Genomic DNA, 22,517 nt, shown 5'->3' with positions numbered 1-22,517 from the left:
ACTTTACCTCTGTGCTCAGTATGTTTGCTCGACATGCTGCGGACAATGAAATAATTTACTGAAAAAGTTGGGAAGTTGTCACATTTTGTTTGCTTCCCATTTTCATAATAAAATACCTGGTAGCACAAAATCGCGCTGTGAATTTATTAAGGAATAATAATGGAATATAAATAAATAAATACATGGTATATAAAGTCCCAATTTTACAAAATGGAATATCTAATGTCTGTTTCAATTTGGAACAAGCTACTTTCTAGAACATAATTATGGCTTATCTGCTTTGTTCAAATCCTGAGCATGCGTCATTGTTATTCCACATAACAGTGCAGCTCTCCACATGATTTATACTTGATTCTGACTGTCATTGTGCCCGGTCACACAACCAAGACCCACTTGTGAATAAGAGATATCACCTGGTACATTTAAGAACCAGAATAATATCCCTATTCACCAAATATATTTATCGGTGTATTCTTTGTATTTCTTTGTTCATCGTTTAATTGCAGTAAAATGTGGCTCTTCAGTTGCGCTGAGTGAAGCATACAATTATTTATTAACTAATATGCTGCCGGGGGTGTAACAGGTCAGCACACTGGGCTTGCAATCCAAAATTCGCTGCGCAATCTCCCGGCACGGCAGTTGAAACAATGGGGCAAGTTTCTTAATTCTCCGCTCCCCCCCCCCCCACCTCTTATCCACCCAGCAGGTGAAATGAGTACACCACAGTCAAGCAGAAAGTCGTGAGTGGTGGGGTAAAATGTAGGTACTCCCACCTCCAGCAAGACACTGGGCCAAAAATGGCCTCGAAAAGGGGTTTTATATATTTCCCTTTCGTGGAGGCTCTTCTGCCAGCAGTGCCACGAGCAAGCAATTTCAGGGCTGCGCCTTTACCCAACAGTGATGTCACTGTCCAGTACTGTAAACAGTGCCGAAGTCCTGAACTGCAAGCTGCTTGAAAGGCCCAAGGGAAACCGCAAGTCTGAGATAAAATGTCATCAAGGTTCTGATGTAATCAGCTGTGGATAAAAACACTGGATACTCGTTGCTTGTAACCACTCCGAATTGAATTCCTAAATAGGCTTTGAATTTCAAACTAGCTTGCAATTACATTTTCCCTACAGACCCTCTGGTGGACGAGTAGATGCCACTTAGACATTGCATCTCACTCCGTGGTTGAGCACGGAATGTGATGGCTTATTTCGCATATACAAAACTCTGGCAATAGAAATGTTTCTTAACTCTTTTTTAAACTTCCTGCATGCTCGATGTAAAAAAAAAACTGCATTTCACAGACTTATCAAATAGCCTGGCAAAGATAACGCCCCGACGAATAATATCTGCCAAGAAAATGCAGCTGCCTCTTCTGTCATTCAGGCTGATGAATGTTGCCAACACCTCCAACTTTAGAGTTAACATATATTCGTACAATAGTTGGCGCTCTGAAATAAAATCCTGGATCTACACAGCTATTTAGAAGCATACTCTTCTCATAGAGCACGGAAAGTTTTCACTCTGAAAATGGGGCCAATAGCCAGTATACAGGAGGATATTCAAATTAATCAGAAAAGAAAAAGGATTACTTGCAATTTTTGCAGAAGAGAAAATAAACTTTAATTTTGCGTCTGTTCTTTTTCATCCACAGTATCCTATCGGTTTGTATTGCACACAGATTAAAAGATTTGTTGGCAACTCCTGGGATTTTAAAATGTATTTTTACCGCATTGTTTGTTTACATGTAAGAAGGGGTATTAAGGAATCAGAAAAAAGCATTAGCCGGGGATTTTAAAACATTGACAAAAATGCCATATTACGTGTGGTTTGGTAAGCCTTTCTGTCTCGTAAAATTTACAGTCAACGTATCAAAATAAAAATAGCTTGGATGTCACGGTGTCGCACACTAAGCATAATAAAATGTCAACCATGTGATATCCACACAACTTCCAGCCTAGGAAATTATCCGTGCCATTTTAACTGCTTTTAATTCATTAGAATATGCCTCACAAAGGTTATGGCTTAAGCCCACTGAAATTACTCCTTTTGTCCCCTTCATATGTGAACCAATTTTTTTTACACAACCATTCCCAAATGGCTCAGACCCCATGATATTCGCAGGGTTAAAAAACATGATCACATGTTTTTTGACCGAGGTGAAATGTCATATATTGTTCAGGATGAATATCATAGGGACTTGGTTCTTTTCAGTCAGAATGAGCACGCATTTTTCCCCGTCGAAACTTACTCACTGAAAGATGAACTCCTGGATGGACAAGTATGTTTTATGGTGAATTAGAGTTCCACAACCGTAATGAACGATGCAATATTTATTTAGCCGTGAAACCCTCACTGAGTGCAACGACTATTTTTCAGCAGTGTCCTTTGTGATAGTTGGCCAGTCCGTTGCTAGTATTTTTGTGCGTGCGAGGAATTCAGATCGCTTAAATAAATCAAAGGGTACAAGGAAATTACTCAACAGGTTTTTTTGGGTTAGATCACGTAAATATAAATTTGTCGTTAAACCCGCTACCACCCGACACAGCCAATTAGTAAGGTTTGTCACGTAAATAAAACATGCCAATTCATGACTGGTACAGCACACCAATGTGTTGGAGCGTAAACCCACAACATTTACAATTCGAGTATCGTGACATTTCGTAATTTTGAACGAAGCAGGAGGATTTCTCCACAAATGTGGCTGTCGCCTGATAATGCTCATAATTGCTGGAGAAACGTCGTACTCGAATTGTAAATGTTGTGGGTTTACTCACCAACACACCGATGTGCTGTGCTAGTAACTAATTGGCACGTTTTGTTTACGTGACAAACCTTACTAATTGGCTGTGCTGGGTGGTGGGGGGTTTAACGACGCATTTATATATATGCGATCTAACCCAAAAAACCTCCTATAAATAATATTGGTCGTGAACGCCTACATGTTAAAGGAAAAAACTATCAACATTCCATGCAGAATTCCAGAGCCTACCTGCTGTACTCCCAACTACCAGCCACCTAGTCCAGTAGGTTGGGTGACTCGTGCACACACTGACGACATCTGTGCGATCCACAAACGCCCACCTCTTGAGCACTGGATTCACAGATGTGTGTGACCATCGCGCCCCCTAACCCGTGTTTAATCGCCCTCCCTCCCACCCGTGGCGCTTACTTTCGGATTCGTTTCGCGTGTGGGTGTCCAGCGAGGCCCGCGTGTTTTAGGTAAATGGCTTTTCAGGATAGCCCGCTCGCTTGACGCGCCGGCCGCCAGCGCTTCTCTCCCCCCACCCGCCGCCATCGCGCCGGCTGCAGGCGCCACCGTTCAATCTGACCGTGCCATGAGCAATCTAGCGTCGTGCGCCGAGCTGCTCAAATTATCCCATCCCATCCACCCCCACCCCCGCCAGCTCTCCGGGGAGCTGCGGGAAATGAAATTGATGAAATCGGGAACATCAATCGTAGGGCCCCTCATCCCCACCTTCCCTCCCACCCCTCCACCCCCACACTCCGCTCCTTATGCCACCGTGCAAAATCTGATTTGGGTGCATCTGACACTCACGCTTCAGTGCGGTGACAGTCTCGCACACTGCCGCTCTGTTCCCGCTTGTAACGGAGGCTTGCTGGGCTGGGGAGAAGAGAAAAATCACAAGAGATACTGTCGAGCTGTCCATTCAAGCTTATCTGCGCAGGGGAGGGACGGTGGAGCAGGGTGCAGCCATGCACTTTAAAGCTGCCCGAGATTTGGTGCGGGCATTTGTTTCTCCCTGCTTGGCAAAGATAAGACGGAGCTCTTCGCCCAAATGTTCAGTCCCAGTCCCTCCCATCGCCCGCTCTTTCCCCACCGGCTGCCGGCTGCCTCCTTAAAGCCGCCCTGGCCTCGCCCGGAGCCCCTGCCCCCACCAACCCCATCAGCAGCCTCTCACAAGCACTGCAGCTGACATGCTACGTGCACAGCAAATTGAGTTGCCTCGCCGGGGGTGAATGGGAGCGCACGGTGTGTGGGTGACTCGAATATAATATTTACACAGGTAGCTTGGGGGCCGTCAAAAAAGGAAGGTTTATATTGTTTGAAATAAAAGCAAGATACATATGACCCATATCATTTTTTTGGTTGAAAATTGTTTAAATTATTTGAGCAAACAGTTTTTGTTTGTTTGTTTTTATTCATCATCACGGACAGGGTCCATGTCAAAGCGGGGAGTAGTGAACGGGTTTCTGTGTTGATTACCCTCATGTCACCTGCTGAACATTTCTGCGATGTATGCCAAAGACGACCGTGTACACACACACACGGCGGGTAACCTGGTAACAGGTACATACCAGGTGCGGCTCGATGAGAAAAAAATGCGCAGTCTCATTCGGCTTGACGTATGTTGGCGCACTCCGTGGTGCGTTAACAGGTGGGCCCCCGCGCTCCACCTGTTAAGTGCCTACGTGCGGACCGGCACAGCTGTAAGGGATACGCCGGTGGCGGCCGTGTATGGGCGGTGCAGTGCGTGTGGGTTTCAAATGTGTGGCGCAAACGGGCTCGGGTAGCGTTTTCCTTGGACCACCCCCACAGCCCTTGACGACGGCACTCTCGGCAATAGCTGTTGCGTCCTAAGTGCCCCGAAACCAAACTGGGCCAGCCAGTTTAATAAAGAGCCTTTGTTGTGTACTTTGTTGTGTGCTGGGCAATTAGTAATGTTATTTTATTATCTCAGTCATAAAGGGCAGCATTGTGATGCTCTGTTATCTTGTGTGAGGTTTTTTCCATTTTTCTGAGAACAAAATACGTTATTATATGCATTTGCATTCTGCTGATAGACATCTACATAATTATTACACTAGGGCAAGAGCTTTTACAGGAGTGTACTTGTCATTTATTTGTTTTGAGTTGGAAGTTTTTTCTTAATTAATTTTTTTGAGCTTATTAGGACGATGTTGCCTATGATGTTTAACAAAATGCCACTTGAGCCTACTTATCCACACGCTAAACATGTAAACACATTCATCAATAAAACCGCATTAATAACAATATAATAGGTCATGTTTCTGGTAATGGCCCTTCCTTCAATGGCTCTTATTCACAGCACCTAGGCCTCTCTCTGTGTGCTCTTAGAAGAGCCCATGGCTGAATCGTCGCCTATTTTTAAAAAATGTGAAGGCAGTGCTTGACGAACGTGAGTTGTTGTGGCAATTGTCTGCATCGCTGCCAGATGCAGCAGCCTCACCAAATAATTAACAGGTCCTCATAAGTAAAGAGGGTGATTGGCTAACACCACAATACACGCCTCTACTTTTCACTTCACACTCATGAGCCTGACGTGGGTTTTCATTTGTGAAAGTTTTTTTAAATATCACCTGGGTGTCGTGGAAAAGTTTGGCTCTGTTACAGTTAAATAATTATCTGGCCATTGCACTTAACGTAGCACAGCGCTGCCATGCACACACTCGCGTGCATGAATGGTGACAATGTGCAGACGTATTCATGCAAACACATGCACAGTTGATCGTTTTAGTAAGTGAGGCTCCGCATGGAAGCTCGCTTAAAAAGAAATTGCTCAATGAAAAAATGTAAAGCTACCACGTGAAGCTTTGTGCCTTTCCCTTTGCAGAGATCACATCTATGGCCTCGACTTGGACGCGCCCCTATCAGATGAGATATATTACGACAAGGTGAGGTCAACTGAAATATCACTGCCTTGCGCGACTTTTTTTGATCAGTTGCCGTGTTTCAGCGGCATGATGCCCTGCGAGAGAGCAGTGGTCCGCAGAGCGACTTTGCCGACTAATTCGTGCGGCTTGCAAGAGAGCACAGTTTTGAATTTAATTTTAGACGATGCATTAATTGCAATATTTCCGTGGCTGGTAGGGTGTGTGTGTGTGTGTTTAAAAGGGTAGCCTGTTAAGTCACATCGGCTACACTCATGCTCGGCCGCATAACTTTTCCTGGTTACACATTTGAGGCAGCAGAGCTTGAATGCATCCGGACTGTTTTGAGGTCTGCAGTGTTATATATTTTTTTAATAGACAAACTAACAAAATGTATTTTTTTATTTGGTTGAGACTCCCACTTTGATCTGTTGAACCTATTAAGAATGGGCAAGCAGGCCACTGCACGTTCACCAGGGAATTACTGATTTGCTAATTATGAACGCTCCAGGGTTGCAGCAAACCAGAATTCTTGTCTAATTAACTTTCCATTTACATACGCGAAAAGTATTGGGGGCAGGGGGGGGGTATTTCATTTCCATTGCCCTATTAACGTATTCAGGGCCGTTTAGGTTGTGAATTGCATACCCTTGTGCACCTAATGACAAAGTTCAATGTGCTGGTGTTGTGGTAGCTGCAGTTTCTGTTTATCTTAATTATTTTTGTAATTATTTCATTTCCGAGTAGATGGCAAACTCTGCCTTGATAAAGTGTTTGGATGCTGCTTCCGCCATATTCAAGTCCGCACGGAGTGCCTCTGCCTTTTAAAAAAAAGACTGTAAACCGATAATGCCCATTAAACGGGAAAGAACAAAAAAAATGTCTTGAACTTGCAGAGTGTCTGACACCTACATTATAATTCTAAAAAAGCGTGTTCTCTGATCTTTCTTTTTCATGAGGGAAAAAAAAAATTCACAGCCAGATGACAAGTGCCAGGCTATTATGTCTGTGCTTCGGGAGACGCATTCCGCTACAGTGTAATTACCATGAAGGCTCAAGATACAAATTAAGCTTCCAAAATGTCAAATTTCTGCCTTTGCACCTATGATTTCATCGCTCGTGCAAGAGATTAATCTACAGACAGAGGTGGGATGAAATCTCTCTTTTAACCTGATTTCTTATCTCATTTGATTTTAGACTAAATAAAGATCCACTGTAACACGATTTTTGTTCCTGGGTAGTGTTATTTTCTAATTGCTTATGCCTCAAAAGTATAGAAAATGGCTAATATTCCCCACAAACTTTGCTTTTGTGACCAGGACTTTATGTGAAGGAATGACACAAATGCACACCACGAATTCTCATTGAAAATAGGTAAATTTCAAAATATCACTGTCCTGGTCACAAAAGCAAAGTTTGTGAAGAATAATAGCCATTTTTTGTTCTTTTGAGGCATAAACAATTAAAAAATAACACTACCCAGGAACAAAAAATGATTAAATTTGTTACACAGTGTTATTAATGGAGTGGATTATTAACTTTGCTTTTGTGTCCTGGTCACAAAAGCAAAGTTTGTGGGGAATAATAATAACCATTTTCTGTACGTTTGAGGCATAAGCAATTAGAAAATAACACTTACTACCCAGGAACAAAAATTTTTATTTTTTGTTTCACAGTGAGATCATACAATAAGGTCCTTTCAATAATTGTGGCAATTGTTTAAAATACATTAATGATAATTGGCAGTTTTGTGATTAGCTTTTCAGCGTATTTTTGGGCCAATTCTCCATATTTAACAAGGCCATTCAAACACCATTAAATTTATTCACCAAATTTCACAGTGCATTTATTTTTGCTAAAAGATGTTGACGCATTATGTTGGTAAAACTGCCAAATTGCTTTCCCAGTCAAGGCTTTTTTTACAGCAGTAATTACAGTGTACAAATTAACTGCAATCAAATTGGCTGCAGTAAGCCTTTGGGACACATAACCCTGAGATTGCCGAAATTCTTCTGACCAGCGATTGGAATGAAACACCATTCATGTGCATTAATGCAGAAGGGATCAAAAAAGATGATCAAGTTGAAAAACACAACAGAGATGCACAAAAAAGTGCCAAATGGTTTAAAATTTATCCATTTGTATTTCCGTGCTGAACGTTATGTACGTAAGCCTGAATACACGGTGACGCGTGGAAAGCGTTAATGCACGCTCGTAGCCAGTTTAAGATTAATGCCAGCATTTGTGACGGAAGCTAGAATGATTAATGTTTCTTGGCACAATGGAAGGCTAAAGGAAGCCACACCTGGTTTGTGTGTTAAGCTTGCATTGCTGGGAAGCATAGCGTTTACCATGTTTCTCTGCAAATAAAAATAAACGTGTGGCTTCGACATCCTGCGGGGATCTTTTTTTTGCCCGCTTTCCTGTCTCCGTTGCACGTATTGGGTTGCGTTGCAAGAGAAGCAGGCAACGGATTTGATGGTTTTTTTTCACCTTTAAATGAGACGACCACAAAATTCAGTGATTTACAATGCTTGCAAATATAACAGTGATCCACCACCAAAAATAAAATCAACGTGAATCAAGATTCTGTGTTTGCTGTCGAGTACAGTCTGCAACGATACTGCCGTGGTGTCATGGTTAGCACACTGGGCTTGCAATCCAGAGGTGAACGTTTATTACGTTCACCCACCCAACCGCCTCGTTGTGGTGGAGCAAAGTGTGAGTGCTCCTCCCAGCCCTTCCAACATGTCTGGCCAGCATGGAACAGTAGGCCAAGTATCCTCTAAATTGGCTCGTTAGGCTGGTGTGAGCAAGCACTTGCTTGTACCATGCACCTTTGCTGTTTCAGCATTGTCCAGAGTTGCTAATAGCAGTGCAATTACATTTTGCCAAAGCTGCTTGAGGTCTGTTGAGGCTCTACTGTTGAAACTATAGACTTCTTTCCTTAATTTAACCATGTTTATATTATGGGTTCCTTTTTTTCACCTCAACACACAGTTGTAAACTCGAGTATTGATTGAATAAGTTTATCGCATCAATCTTAGCACTGCCTTGGTTTAGGGTTGTCAGTGTTCAGTGTGAGCAGTAAAAGCGTGCAGCCCTGTGGCGGCCTGTCTGTGTGCTCTGAAAGGGGGGAAGGGAGCTCTGTAAAGTGTAAATCCTGCTGCTTTGTCCATTTCCTTCTCTCAGAGGCTAACTTGGAGGTCAAGTAAACAGGAGAGGGAGACGTGCTTCATGAAGGGTAAACAGGAGGTGAGACGAACTGTGTGCCCACACCCCTCTTTCCTCCTCTCCTTGCAGCCTCCACCAGCCTCTACCCACCCCTACCAGCCTCTACCCCTCGCTCACATTTCGTCTATGCCCTCTCCCACCCTCACCCCTCCCCTAAGAACCACAGTCACCTACATTGATTCCCACCGTTGTCCACTTCCATTCCACACCGTTCCTCCTGCTCCCGGCGTCCTCTCTTTATCCCTCACATCACACGTGCACGTGGCCACTGGTTTTGGCAGGGTTTTAGTGCTCCGGAGCAGCGGTGCATCCATCCCTCAGGGGTCTTGCATTACAGGTCAGAACATTGCATGAACAGAAGGGCTTCATACATATTTCAGCACTCACTGGTTGCAAGGACAGCAGGAGGCCGCATGCACCAGGCCCCCATGCCCCCATTCCCCGATTTCGTTATACAGTTCACTCATTTGGCATATCTTGTATTGAGAGGAGTTGCTTCATCACGCTGATATATGACTGCACAATGCCACTTTCAGTCTGTCCATGGACATCATTGAGCTGAATTTCACCTGATAGAAAAACTAGGAGCTTTTACAGTAATCTTTCCACAGCTATGATTGAAATGCACATTTTTTTAAACTATATAATTATCAATATTATACACCACAAACATTATTGTTATGGTTGCTTTTAAAAGGGTGGTTATAATTTTTTACAGCATTTAAGTTGAATACACATGGCTAAGATAGCCCACGTAAGTGTTATAATCATCCGATGTTTTGTGGTCACGTTTTATAAAATAAATACAATTTATAATTTGTCACCTTTTGTAAAAACGACTTCTGGATGAAGACCCTCTAAAACAGATGAGTCATAGGGGTTGTTTCACTATACTTCACCTTCACTGGTCAGCGCAGGTTGATGAAGGGCATTGATTAATATCAAGGGGACCCAGGATCAGTTCAGATATGACACACCACTGATGTTAACAGTGGCACGGAATCAAACTATGTTAGCTGGGTTCATAAAACATTCTGCCAACCACTGCACTACTGCTCTCCCATGAAAGAAGAAATGTAACTGTCACCAAAATTTGTTTTATATGGCAAAATTTGAAACATAGTGAAACAAACAGTGAACATCTCCCGAGGTATGTTGTTGTTTGTGATAAGTGACAATAATGTGAAGCAATTCTGTTTAATTGTGGATAGATAACAGCGTTGCACTGGGTAAAATTTCACTCAAGGCAGACAAGAAAATACAATTGGAATAACGAGTCCACTTAGAGAATATTCACTGGACTATAATTAAACTTGTCATTACAGTTGCCTTCATTTCTTCTCGATAAAAAAATGAAAGGATCCAGATGAAGTCATTTGAAAATGTACATGTTAAACAATCACAGGGAGAAATGTAATGGAATGTTTGCATGTTTTTCAAATCCAATTTTGGGGGCCCTTCTAAAGATATCACTTTTCAAGTTGAAAATTAACAATAAACTGTGGAACTTGATATTTCCAGTTATCACCCATATTATTTGCCCGACTGTTGTACAGTTCAAATAAATGCAGTTATACTGTGAGGAGGTACTTCAGGCATCTGAGAGACACTTGTTTGGTCTAACCAGACATAGCTAGGACAACCACCGCTCGCATAGCCAATCTGTAATTTTCCCAACCTGGCCAGACACTTTCCCCACAGGTGTAGCAACGCAGCTATTAAAACAATGGAACGGGTAATTTTTGTAACAATACATAAGCAGACATTAGGCCACATGGGTTCAAAAAAAGCAGACTTTGGATTGATTTTGACATGCAGTGTCTCAGCGATGCGACACTGAACCTGAATCTGCTGATGCGATGCTGAGCCTGACACTATTGATGAGACACTGAATGTCAAAACTGGTTCAGAGTTTGTGTTGACGAAATACTGTTTATATCCTTTGGGTCTTTCGGTAAAGCCACGTAGATTGAAAAATAAGAAAACTATCACGACGTTTCGATCGCAACACGAGCAATCGTCATCAGGTTAAAAAATATAGCGGGAGAGCTACCGAAAGACCCAAAGAATATGAATTCCTACAGTCACGAAAGCTTTAAGTCAAGATTTGACGAAATACTGTTGAAATTATTTACTCTGAAAAGGCTGTATGGCTGATGGGATGTGTTAAAATGTTTTTTAAATATTTCTTGTTTATGTGAAGAAACAGATGTGGAAGGGTGTGTATTGTCTGCTTATGTCGTTGCAACTTTAAAAAAAAAACATGCTTTATTTTTAATTTTTGCTATACACAAGAACAAAGGCTACCCGATGCAGAACGTTGGGAGACAAACAATAACCACACACGAATATTCATCAGGACCATGTACGTGTCCTGGTTCATGAGGGGGGGCAAGCAGACAACCCGGGGAGGAGGGGGGGATGTAGTTCTTAGATTCTCCACAACTTCTCTAATTATGATTTCGTGTTGATTTATGTTAAATCGGAACAAGAAATCCAGGAACCTTTTGTTTTCTTATCACAAAAAGAAAATGCCCCACTTTCATTTTTTCTCATTAAACAATCAAATGTCAATTAGTCTCTTAGGCCAGGGGTCACCAAACTACGGCCCGCGGGCCGGATACGGCCCGCGACGTCAGTCCATCAGGCCCGCCGACGGTACACGGTACTTGAATTTGGTTGATAAAACGTATGGAACACGAGACATTGTGATAGAATTTAAATATTATGTTTAGAATACTAGGAGATCTTCACGCGTGCAAAGACCTCCTTACCGCTGTGTTCCTTAAATGTACTATTTTAAATTTTAAATTATTGTATCTAGATTTTCTTGTTTCTTGTAAAGTTGGCTTATTTCGCGCCATCCCAAGTACTTCCCCGGCTCGTGGTAGCTCCGCCTACGCCCTGACGTTACCATGGTTTCCATGGCAACGTCATGGCAACACGTTACCATGGTTTCCATGGCAACACACACAAAAACGCATCTTTCCCGCCCCCAGATTTTCCAGCTGTCAGCACAGGTCCGACGCTCCAGAAATATTTATTTATTTATTATGCAGCCCGCGCTCGTCATTCTTTCAGTTATCCGGCCCACTGTGAAAAAAGTTTGGTGACCCCTGTCTTAGGCTATACAGAGTCTTTGTAATAGATCCTCTGAACGTTTGGTACAACTTTGAATCAATAGAGATTTAAATTAAAGCAGTTTTACATTATTAACTTCAGTAACCCACAGAGAAAGGATTTACATTCAAATTGTTAATGGCCTTTTTTTGTTTCACTGCTAACTCTTCAAACCACACACACATCTTGCAGAGATATGAATCACTCTACTTTGGGCGGCATTAGTGAGGTCCACGTTTTACCTGGCACCACCAATTATGTCCCGACAATTTTAAAAGGTAAAATAACCTTTGTTTATCCAGGGAAGCCTCACTGCGATGTTGAGACTTTCTTGTTGAAGGGTCCTTCATTAGGATTATTGACTAATTAAATTTGTGTGTTTGGCTTCACGCGAGAGGAAACCAGAGTATGTGTGGACAAACCACACATGGAAGGGGATAATGCCGAGTGCCACACAGATGGATTAAATCCACTCGCTTTACTTCCATTGCTTATAACGTATCGACAACTACTGTCGGCTTGTCATGATTACAGTTCCTCATGCTCATGAAACTTGCATGAAATAATGCTCTACGGATTGATCAGCTAGGTGATTTAGGGAAATGATATGCAAATGTTAACTTTAGGCTAACGGACTGAATGAGACAAGACAATGAAACAAACACTACAAGTAAGATGGTGCTAATGACTCCTTGAATCAAATTGTGACCTATATCCTGGAAATCCCAAAGTATCTCGGAGCAGGGGGGGGGGGTAGTGAATCGTTCCATGCCTCTTTGGTTCTCTTGGTCACTTGCTTGCGAAGTTTAGGCTCGCCTGTGGGTTTGGGCTATTTGTTCAAAGCCAGTGGTGTTTCCATTTGAGGATGACTCGTCGTATTTTCGTGCGTCAAAATCGTGTTTACATCGTGCCGAGGGAAGAAACGCTCACCCCTTGTGCCTAGGCGGAGTGCCGGAACTACATTAAAGTGCTGCTCAGGAGAGGAGACAACAGCATGTTCGTGTGTGGCACCAACGCCTTCAACCCCATGTGCAGGAACTACCTGGTAAGATTAAAAAGCACAAAAAGCATGCGCAGTATAACATACACTTTTACGCACACAATCCCAACTCCTGTCGAGACTCTTGGGAAGCGAGATGTTTGCTACCTTGCCTCGTATACAGGGGGTCATGGGTTCGATACCAACCCTGACGCCTATATATTTTGAGTTTGCATGTTCTCCCTGTGGTCGCGTGGATCTTTCTCCGGCTCCTCAACTTTTTCCCTCCACATTTACAGTCAACACGCGTTTAGAGTATTTGGCTGCTATAATTTTCCACTTGGTTGAGCTATCATTTGTGGCCAGGTCGCTTCTGAAAATGAGCTAATAGGTCAGTGGGCCTTACCTGATAAAATAAAACATTTTTTAGTTACAAAAATAGTTTAGACAGTGCTGTTAGCGAGCACCTCTTGAGTTCCAGCATGGCACGTGAGAGCCACGTGAGGGCAAGGTGTGGTCAGCACCATGTCTCCGTCCCACCAGATTTGTCTTTCAAGTAGCGATGATGAAACTTCATGCACAATGCATGTTACAATTCATTAATTTACATAGATGTTTGAATCTGTGACACGCGGTTTGAAATGTGCGTGGAAAATTTGACTGGTTTTTCTTCCTGCAACTTATTCCGTTACGTTAACGGTTTGAATGAAGAGAAACAGAACGACCAGGTCAGTACAGATGAGACGGAGAGTATAACCAAGACACAAAAAATCGTTCCTGAAGCTCACCATGATCCCCAGGTCATGACAAGTTCAATAAATCACGTGGATTGAGCGGCGAGTTGCAGCATGTCTTCCATCACGTACGTTGTTCGTTTTAGGCTGAATCGGCCTAGGGGAATCCCAGATCAGGTTTATATACCATTTACCACTCGTGTTTTGTGTGGCCAGGAGTTGAACTAACACCCTGTAGCGGTGATTGTTGAGCAGTGCACTAACCACCTGCAAATGACTGGGTGCAGTTTTGGTCACACCAACACCCTGGGGTTCTCTGCTGGCCTTAATAGGTGCTCGCTGACAGCACTCGCCGAACAGTGTTATAGCTAAACATAGCATATTTGTATCACAGACATACACGTTAGGAAGTCCTGTCAATCCATAGTACAAAATGTACACATGTCTGTGGCATGTTATTAATTAACAAAAGGCACATGAAAATTAAATTAACTTCAACTGTTGTAGACACAATTCTATCGGCATGAGGCTTTTGTAGCTTCCTACTAATGAGCATCTCCTCCTGAAAAACACAGAACAAATTGTGCCTTTAGGCTTACTTTGATCCCTCAGCCTATGTGTTATTAGCAACCGGAAAGAAATACACTGTTAAAGAAATGGGCGTACACGTTGTAAACTTTTTGAGTAGTCTAAAGTGGACCGTGAGTAAAGTGACCATCCCCACTGTCGTACCTATCCTTGATCTGCCTCACAAAATGAATGTGGAGAAACCCCTTAAAGTTGCTGGCCAGATCATTGGCCCTGTGATGTTGCCATTAATTCAAAATAAACTTGCTTTGTACTTGGGTTATCTTTGCACTGGCTTTGTCCTCAGTGGTCGGTGTTGGGGTGGGGGGTTCTGAGGATGGACGAATGATCTAATTCAGCATCTGCAGTGGCAATAAAAGCAACTGTAACAAGAAACAAATAAACCGTTTGCACACGCATCGTCAAAGCTGCTATTCCGGTACTATACACGTGTATAAAACAGGACTTAATGGTTTTTATTTTAAAAAAGGAATAACCTCAGGTTAGCTCGTGAATTTGTTGCCAAATAATTAATGCATCCATGGCTAAAAATTAATAAATTCCACGGGAAATTATGCAACCTTCTAAAATGGTGGTCTTGTGAAAAATGTATAAACCACATGCTTCGGGGATAAGTTAACAGAGGAGAAATTAATAAACACTTGCGACGGTTTCGCATTGGTTAACCGGCCTTGATGTTACCCAAGAAGCCATTCTGCCTCAATAGGGATTAGCTTACATGGGGGCTCAGTGGTCCAAAGGCCGCGTTGATGTCTTTGTTATGGCAAAGAGGATTAATGTACATCAAACAAACAATAAAACGTCTAGCTGAATGCTTCCTTGTTTCTGGCACAGCACCATGAGAAGGTCACCCTTTGTGGCTATTGTTTCCTTTGTGCCTATTTTATAAGAGGTTGGAGGAAAAAAATGTCGCTGCACATGAAAAACATGCATTGCTTGAGACTGCTGCTCTATGCGCTGTTAGCTCATTTAAAATGTCAGTGGTTGGGGATGATGATAGTGTTGATGGTGGTGAACGAAAGTTGTGACAACAGCAATAGCGGTGAAGGTGCTGGAATTGCTGACTTATAGTGTTTACAATAGCGGTGTTAATTGCCTCCGGCATAGAGTATGCATGGAACCAAATTTGTTCAAATGCAGAGATCAGCACTTTTCAGAAATATAGATGCACAGTAGGAGAGAGTGCAATGAATCACAGCATGCAGGCACTTAATGCTGTTTTGAATACCCTTATTCATAAAGAGTAAATATTTATGATACAAAATCTGAACAAAACCAAACTCCCTGCATGGCAGCTTTCCCATAAATGTACAACCATAATTGAAGCAATTGGAGACTTCTGGTAATTCAATAAATTGTACATAAGGCATGGCCTGAAAACAAAATATATGTACTTTGTTATACAGATCAGAGTCATTGCTATACTATTATATTGCTTATTGCCCATAGACATAATATAAAAAGAAATTGATTGTAAATAAAAACACATTTAAAGAATGACTTTCAGTTAAACTAATAGGCTATTCGTAAAAAAAATAATCTGAAGTTAGGTATTTCGTTTCCCTCGTAGAATTATGAAAGCGGAACGGCAATTTACAACATGTCTAATGAATTCTTAATCGAGCCTCCTGTAGGTGTGTCTAGGATTAATTGTGTCACAGAATTAAGGTGTTATCACCTGAGAAACCAGGCACCATTGCACCGTGTAACCATCGAATGTAAAACGTGCAAGCAAAATCTCCCAAGTGTCTCGTCGGCTTTCCGCATGTAACATTAAAGTTGATTAAATTAACAAAATCACAAGAGAGGTTTGGTTCAAATATATTGATTTCAGCGCCGGATTCTCCCCGCATTCGGCAACCTACATTCAGATAAGTTTTTCTGGGGCTCTTTGGAAATAATGAAGTGGGTAATTGCCTCCTGACCAAGGAATGAGTATTAAATGTCAGATCGAATGGGCCGGCGGGTGGCAGTTGGTGAAGGATGCGTCCTGTGAAGGCAGGAGAAGGTCGGGGTTTTGTCGTTGTACATCGTGTGAGTGAAGACAAGGTGTGGCAGCTGTCATGCATTTAACTTTCAGGCCCCCACCCCCCCCTAAAAACCAGCCATGTCACCTGTTGTACACCTAAACGATTCTGCTACGATGCTAATTAATTATTTCGCATTTAATCACCCTGCCAGAATTTTTTATAACGTTCCCGTTAATGTGCTATCAGCCTTATTGAAGACAAATGCGTTTGCGTTCAGTGTCAGGGAATATGAACGCACTTCATCATTATTTGGCCACAAAGTCGTTTTGGCAGCTGGATATATTGTGGTTTATTAAACCCTTTTGTGGTGTGGTAGATAGAGTTTAAATAAAAAAAATACACACTTCCTTTGCTTTAAAAATAATTTAGCTTATGTGTTGTCACACGTGGTGTATGTAAATGTGAAATAAATGTTGCGTGCCCATATGAGTTGATAATTAATTCTGTGACACATAATTTACTATTGCACATAATTATGTGACCTTGATAGAATAATTTCCTTGCTCATTATCAAATCAATTTAGCAGTCACTTTTTAAAAACTGCCCCATCATTTAGCATTATTTTTGTACTTCATTTAAATGGCATACTTAATCTGGATAAAATCTCTTGGGTTGTTTTTGGAACCCTATTTTTTTGCCACTTCGTTATCTTGCATGCCGCAAGGTCTACTTAATTGCAAAGTTGTGCTATCTAAAAATTAAATCGTGGGTTAAAAAGAAACGAATCTTAAAAAGTGTGTATTAGTAATAATAAATTGGCAGAGAGTAGAGGGAAATTAAATTTAATCACGATGAGCGAACACGGGCCCTGTGCCTCATGACGTGAGTTTGCACGCGTTGGTTCAGTTAAGGGCTTCAGTTTTATGTTAGAGTGGTGGAAGCAACCCTGTCTTCACTTTTATTTTATGTTTTTTTAACACAATTGCCCAGCACAGGCCCAAAGGATGGAAAAAACATCATTGTTTTAGCAACAAAATAGCATTTTAAAAGTTGTAATTCACAATAGTTAACATATTTCTTGATTTGTGAATGGTTCTTATTGTTGTTGTTAAGAGCTTGGGAAAAAAAGATACAATGGGAGGGAATTCCAAAGTGGAGCAGTACGAGCAAAGAAGCAGAAAGAGAAGTAAGGTGACCTGCAGTGTGGTGGTTGAAACAAAGTGTGGATGGGACGAAACTGTCTGTCTGTTAGACGGCTGCCTTCAACATGGGTGGATGGATCGGTGAGTAAAATTGACTGGAGTAGAAACCATGATGCCCCACCCTTGGAATGATAAACCAAGTGGATGCCTGCCTGCTATAACCTGAGCGCTTGTCTGTGTTGGAGAAATGCGGCGGAGGAAGGGGGGGGGGTGATTCTGTGGCCATCACCTCCGATGGCGCCGGACCAAATTTGTGCCTTTCAAATTAATTCTCAACCGACACCTTAAACCTCAGCTAATTGAACAAATTCGGCAAAAAACACGTGAACACCCGAAAACGTGTACCCACAGCCCCAAAATGCACTCCTCACTGCAGATAAAAACGTATGTCATTCGAGGTAAACTAATTAACTGACAACAGCATTTTGACAGCAGCGGCAGTTATTTTATCAGGTTAGAAGTTCTTTTGTGTGTGCGTTTATTTTTCCCACAGATTTCATTACGATTTTTTAAAATTTGATTTCAGCTGTGGAGTTGTTGTCAAAGCTTTTTCTCTCACCTGTGCTACTGCTCCATTTCCTTCCTCCTTTCTCGTGCTCGCTGATACACAGCTTGACACCTTGGAGGTGGAAGGAGAAGACATCAGTGGCATGGCAAAGTGTCCCTACGATTCACGGCAGAGCAACGTGGCACTCTTTTCTGGTGAGCACCTCTCGCTTCTTCCCCCTCCGACGGGTCGTCACGTGCGTGGTCGCTGGGCGGACGTCAAACAGCACCCGACATTTGCGCACGCCTCGTCGATCTGCTCCCCGCAGTGTTTACGCTTCTGATATTTTCGCCGTGTTCCGGTGGCTGTCGTCTGGCGCACTCCCGACTGAATGGCTGCGAAGCGACCCAGGTTGCGACGCAGGCCACGTTAGCGCACGGTGGCGGGGGACGTCGCGGTCACGTAATCTGGTTTTTCCGCTCAATGATGTAATGCAATTTCCCATAAAGCACCGAATCCCGCGCACGCGCTCCGCGCTGACAGATGTTGCGTTCAGCGTATTAATTTGTGCGTCACAGGCAAAGCGACCACATAATGCATTGAGCAATTAACCGCAAAGTGGTATTGCGCCGACATCTGTGACCCTGTGGCTGTGGCAGGTGTGCGTGTGTTATTGACTCGAGTGCGTACGCGTGTTTTTAATTTTTTTTTTATTCCCCAGATGGAATGATGTATTCTGGAACGGTCACGGACTTTCTGGCGATAGATGCAGTCGTGTACAGAAGTATGGGTGGGGGTCCTACACTGAGAACTATCAAGCACGACTCAAAGTGGCTCAAAGGTGCACTTGTTTTGTCTCCACCCATTGTCACCGTTAAGCTCCCTTGTTCCCTCTAAACCCCTGCCTAGCACTCACTCCCTGCTCCTCATAATTTACCACATAAATGAGCTACAGACATCCTACAGCGGTCGGGATATTAACATGCTCTGCTTCTGAAAAGGTCAGATTGAAATTGAAACGAGATGAATTAAAAGTTACGCGGAGACCAATTTATGCCTCGTGGTGGAGCAGATATGAGTGGCTGTACGTTAGCTGTATAACCTGTCATCTTACAGACCTGTTATTAAGCGGCACATGAGTTGCATGAGACAAGCAGGTAGTGAGCCTCCGTGAATACATTTATTAATCCAATGTGCTGCTGCTGTCTCAAGACGTGCATGCAGTGCCTCATGAGGACGTACTAAATAGAATATGATCATGTGAGGCAGGTGCTGTGTGTCCTTCCCACTTTTGACTGGTGCTTTCTCAGGTCGCCGGGGTTTGTAGCGCAGCGTGCTAACCACTCCGCCACCACTCCTCACATACGCGCGCACAATGCAGTAGGACAGGCCAACACGCCCCCGTGAAGCAAACCTCTGATTATGCACGCAATGCAGTGTGAGACGGCACCCACGTGTAATCGATTGGCAGGCCCAGTACACAGCAGCGCCGGCAACAGTAAATCGCAACATCTCAACCAGTCAAGCTTGCGTTTCAAACACTTAACAACTCGTGCGTATGTTATGCGGGGATCGGTGGCGCAAAAGTAAGCACGCTGCGCTGCAAACCTGAAACCCGAGTTCGAATCTGTCACGATGATTTAAACTGGTCCTGGGCCTCTCCTAGGTCGACTCAGCCTTAAATGAGTACCTGGTGTGGTGTATAAACATCGCCACTCGGGAGACAAAGGCAGCCGGGCGTTGTGCCGGCCACTCGCCCCCTCGTGTGCCGTGCAGGCCTTAACGGTGCTTGCGATAGCAGCACTTTCTCCAAAAAGTCTGTACAGCTATGCGGTTGGCGGGGTGTCTCTGTATGTTGAACTTCTTTCGCACCATACGAAGCCAATCTGGAGGTGCCATGCATGTGTATGTAATGGCCCCCCTGTTCAATAATGTTTGTACGTGGTCCCCCCCCCCGACCCACCCACGTGGTCCACGTCCCCTCACTTTGTGTGGGCACAATGCAGAGCCCCATTTTGTCCACGCCGTGGAGTACGGGGAGCACGTCTACTTTTTCTTCCGTGAGATCGCCGTGGAGTACAGCGTCTTCGGCAAGGTAAAGCAGCAGCAGCAGACTTCTCGCTCAGCCCAGCGACACGCGCGGCACGGTCCTGCCGCCACGTGACACAGCTCGTTTGTGTCTGCGTGCAGGCAATAGTGAGGGCTTTTTTTGTACATTGTATGGAGTGCATGTGGCTAACGTAGCAGGCAATGTCCTCGCGATAGCAATAACTCCAAGGCAAAACTTTGGTGAAAGTGCGCGACAGCTATCCTGTCGTAGAAAAGTAAACTGAAAGCTAGTCCACGTGGAATCTCAGTGGCTCTTTTGAGAACCAAAGGAAACATAGCAGTCGGCCTGTGCCCCTGGTGGGAAGGCTTTGTCCCCAGCGCTGTTAAAATTATCCCTGAGCCCAGTTTGCTTTTTTACCGTCTGCGTTTTTGCACAGTGACACGTACAAGTGTTATGGATGCGCGTGTTTGCATGACAGCGCCTAAGTGTCTACAGAGTGGCGATCTTGCGTGTGCGTCTTCTCGTTGAAGATTACCCAGGGCGTGGTTAATGCATCTCACGGGCTTGAGTGTTGCAACGAACCAGGCCTGTGCTTTAGTGAACACGCACACGCCGTGTTGCGCTCAGCCATGGAGCTGCCCATTTGTGCCCAACTTGCCTCCTTCCAGAGAATCCACAGGATGCCTGCACACTTGCAATGAACAACTTGCACGTGTCACTGCTCTCCTCCGTGTTGCTCTGTCCTCCGCTGCTCTCTACTTCTGTATGTACGTCCTTGTTGAACGTCTTCTAGCATCTCCATTCTTCTCCTTCCTCTCGGCATTCCCCCCCCCCCCCCCCCCCCCGATAACGTTCCCTCGATCATCTCCTTCAGCAAGCCATTCCCTCTCACTACTACACGGCCCAATACAAGTTTTCTTCCTCTTTATAATCCATCAAATTAATCTAACCGTTACAGTTAATGGTTAATGCGCATGATACGTGCTTCCCTTGGAAGAATTAAAATTGGACGTTCCTTGTTGACAGGTTCTTGACTGCGGTGAGGGTGTTTGAAGTGAAGGGTTATTCATAATCATTGCAAGAAACTGTATTTAACATTTGTTTTGTTTTCACTTTATTATAAAGGTTTTGCGATGTAAATGAGGCAGCGGTCACATTATTCTGTGTCAGTATAATGCATTTAACGAAGAGAACATTACTCAACAACTACAACCTCTTGGGAAATGGTTTTGGACATTTCTTAAAAACTACATCAAAGCCACCGTTCAAATTATTATATTTCATTTGGGGGTCCTCGGAGTGCAGTTTGCTGTGCCATTGCTGTGCCATTGCTGCTGCATTCACAGCAATCGCGCAAAGAGCGGGCACCAAGCCACTCCCCGCGTAATTAATTTCACGTGAACCAATTCGAGGCTCCGTAGCCAGGTCCCCACGTAACCAGACCTTGAGCGAGAATGCCGCCCCAAGACGTGTTTCCGGATTAGGCAGAGAAGAGTGGAACAAGACCAAAGATGTGGGCCGGGAAACCGCAAAGATGTGGTAAGCGGAGCAACTTTGGTGTTAGCTGCACAGCCGTTCCCATTCTGCGTCGATGCTGATGGAAACGCCTGTGAGCGGTGCCCACGCGCTGCCAACCGTGCCAACGTGCGAACACTTTATCTTTTCCCTCCCCGCTGACTCACGCTTGACGTCATGGGAGGTTAAAAAAAAAGAATTATGAAAATAAATCTCGCGGAGGAGAGACCTGCCTCCCCGCTGTGCTCGTTGTGACCGCAGCACTTGAAGGTGCTAATGAGCCCAAGTATGGAAAGAGGAGGTGGGATGTTGTAGAAAATGAACAACGTTTGAGACCGCGTAGGCACACAGGTCCAAACGACGCTTGCAAACAACGTGTTTCCTTGAAGAGAGATTGCAGAGCGAGAAGTTACTTCCATGCCTCGTGTTTTTGTCTCTTTCATCTCTTTAAAGCATTTTCACAAATTTTTGGCAGCCGAGTGCACTGTGAAGAATATTGAATCTCTCGACAATTGGCTTTACATTGATTTCTGAGAGAGTGGAGTTGCGACAATCTGTACATTTTACTTGGCATCCTTCAAGGCGTCGTCTCACACTCCGCTACTCAACTTTGCTCTCTTCAGCTTTTTGCTATGCGCACATTTGCTGAATAAGCGGTTCAGAGCAGCGCCTGTTTCAAGTTTCAATTTTTATTTCGTTTAGCCAGGCCAGATCTTCAAGAGACCAGGAGAGTACGTAGAATGAGTGACACAGGTCACCAAAATGACAACAGCAATAGCATAAAAAGTACAACAATGAAGAAAATAGGAAAGAAACGCACACGAAAGTAGCTGATGTTAGTGCAAACCAATTTTTTATGACTGTTTAGTTCAGTTATTCATAACCAGGCTGAAACCATAAAGGCCAAATACCCACAATGACAAGCTTTTACCTTTTGAGGGCATAAGATTATAATCTAGGGCTTGGCATGTCTGGTTCAGTATATATATTTGATCTTGGTTAGCACTGCCCATAG

At 43.6% G+C, this 22,517-nt stretch overlaps 1 protein-coding gene across 7 annotated transcripts in view; it reads left to right on the top strand.

The window, feature by feature from the left end:
* LOC116950725 (semaphorin-6A-like) overlaps window positions 1-22,517 on the top strand; it is a 176,650-nt gene that overhangs the window by 90,043 nt on the left and 64,090 nt on the right. For all 7 annotated transcript variants that reach the window (XM_032968723.2, XM_032968722.2, XM_076073000.1 and 4 more), the window contains 6 exons: window positions 5,586-5,646; window positions 8,815-8,877; window positions 12,920-13,021; window positions 18,062-18,152; window positions 18,659-18,778; window positions 19,944-20,032. In XM_032968723.2, coding sequence (XP_032824614.2) covers window positions 5,586-5,646; window positions 8,815-8,877; window positions 12,920-13,021; window positions 18,062-18,152; window positions 18,659-18,778; window positions 19,944-20,032 — 526 coding nt within the window. The remainder of the gene's footprint in view (window positions 1-5,585; window positions 5,647-8,814; window positions 8,878-12,919; window positions 13,022-18,061; window positions 18,153-18,658; window positions 18,779-19,943; window positions 20,033-22,517) is intronic.

The sequence above is a fragment of the Petromyzon marinus genome, chromosome 40, assembly GCF_048934315.1.
Source record: "Petromyzon marinus isolate PM22_M1 ecotype Great Lakes invasive population chromosome 40, UKy_Petmar_22M1.pri1.0, whole genome shotgun sequence".
NCBI lineage: Eukaryota > Metazoa > Chordata > Hyperoartia > Petromyzontiformes > Petromyzontidae > Petromyzon > Petromyzon marinus.
The sequence above is the reverse complement of the archived record's forward strand: the minus strand, read 5'-3'. Positions and strand labels throughout refer to the sequence as shown.